Source organism: Limulus polyphemus, unplaced genomic scaffold (genome assembly GCF_000517525.1).
Source record: "Limulus polyphemus unplaced genomic scaffold, Limulus_polyphemus-2.1.2 Scaffold400, whole genome shotgun sequence".
In the NCBI taxonomy this organism is placed as follows: Eukaryota; Metazoa; Arthropoda; class Merostomata; order Xiphosura; family Limulidae; genus Limulus; species Limulus polyphemus.
The window spans coordinates 93,401-94,579 of record NW_013666010.1 but is presented as its reverse complement, the minus strand read 5'-3'; the positions used below and the strand labels follow the sequence as shown (position 1 = coordinate 94,579).

The window sequence follows — 1,179 nt, the reverse complement described above, 5'->3', positions numbered from 1 at the left end:
ACTGTGTTTGATTTATTACATGAGCAATATCTTAGCAAATTGAAATAACAAGACTTTTTATTTTATATTCTAGCTTGTCAATATCAGTAATTTGAGTTTCTTATTCGTACAAAACTATAGATTTAGTATTTTTGACTTCATAAACATCTAATTTGAACCAGTGCTGCATTCAACATACCACATGACACACAAAAATCGATGTTTGTGTATTTTTAATACTTACTTTTAAATTAAGAAATTGAGTAATGTATAGTACGAGATGACATGGCCTTTCATTTGTGACCCATCTTGAAAGGGTTAATTAATCATGTCAAACATTGTGGAAGGACATTAAGAGCCAAGTGTTGAAAGTGGGTAACAAAAAGCACCCCACCGCCACTACCTCTTCCTACAAAGTCACCTTGACCATCACACAGTGTATACCACGTTTAAAGTATATACACATTGAGTTCTTAAAGCTTATACAAAACTTTTGGTGAGGAAATAATGAAAACTGTAATAAAATGTTATGTTATAAATAAATTGTGTGAAAGTTAGGATTTTTGTTTTACTTATCATAGCATCCACCCCCACATTCTTTTGAGTTCATAACCCAGACTAAGGATGGGTACCTCAGCTTATGATAATATAAATTAAACTAAAAAAAATATGTTAAGATACATCATAGAAAACACTTTTATTTTGCTAAGAATGAGCAAGAGTAGTTATTAAACATCTTACCCGGAACTTGGGATGTTTAGAAAGATCGGGACAAGTAACATTAACTTCACTGAAGATACTGGATTCTTCATATGGAATACGTGTTGGATACAAATGTGCAACATCTTCTGGTGGAAACAACACCCAGCGTTTTCTACAACAGAAAGCACAGAAGTATATATGTGCATATTAAAATCTTTGAAAATTATTCACCTTTTTCTTTGTACATATATATAAAACATTGATATCACATGGTATCAGCATTTCACCAAAAAAAAGGTTTGAAAAGGACACAAAGGGTCTTTAAAATTACACTAGTTATTACAGCATTGTTAGTTTGATTTTTGAGTGGATTATGCAGTACTAAAGACTGAACAGGGTCACAGTTTTTTTATATTCAATTAATACACATATATATATATATATATATATATATATATATATATATATATACACACACACAACCACACGTACACTACG

The 1,179-nt window shown here is 30.6% G+C and overlaps 1 protein-coding gene across 1 annotated transcript in view; it reads right to left on the bottom strand.

The window, feature by feature from the left end:
• LOC106457975 (HSPB1-associated protein 1-like) overlaps positions 1 to 1,179 on the bottom strand; it is a 22,969-nt gene that overhangs the window by 6,583 nt on the left and 15,207 nt on the right. Inside the window, exon 4 of the mRNA XM_022384080.1 lies at positions 721 to 853. Within this exon, the coding sequence (XP_022239788.1) occupies positions 721 to 853 (133 nt within the window). The remainder of the gene's footprint in view (positions 1 to 720; positions 854 to 1,179) is intronic.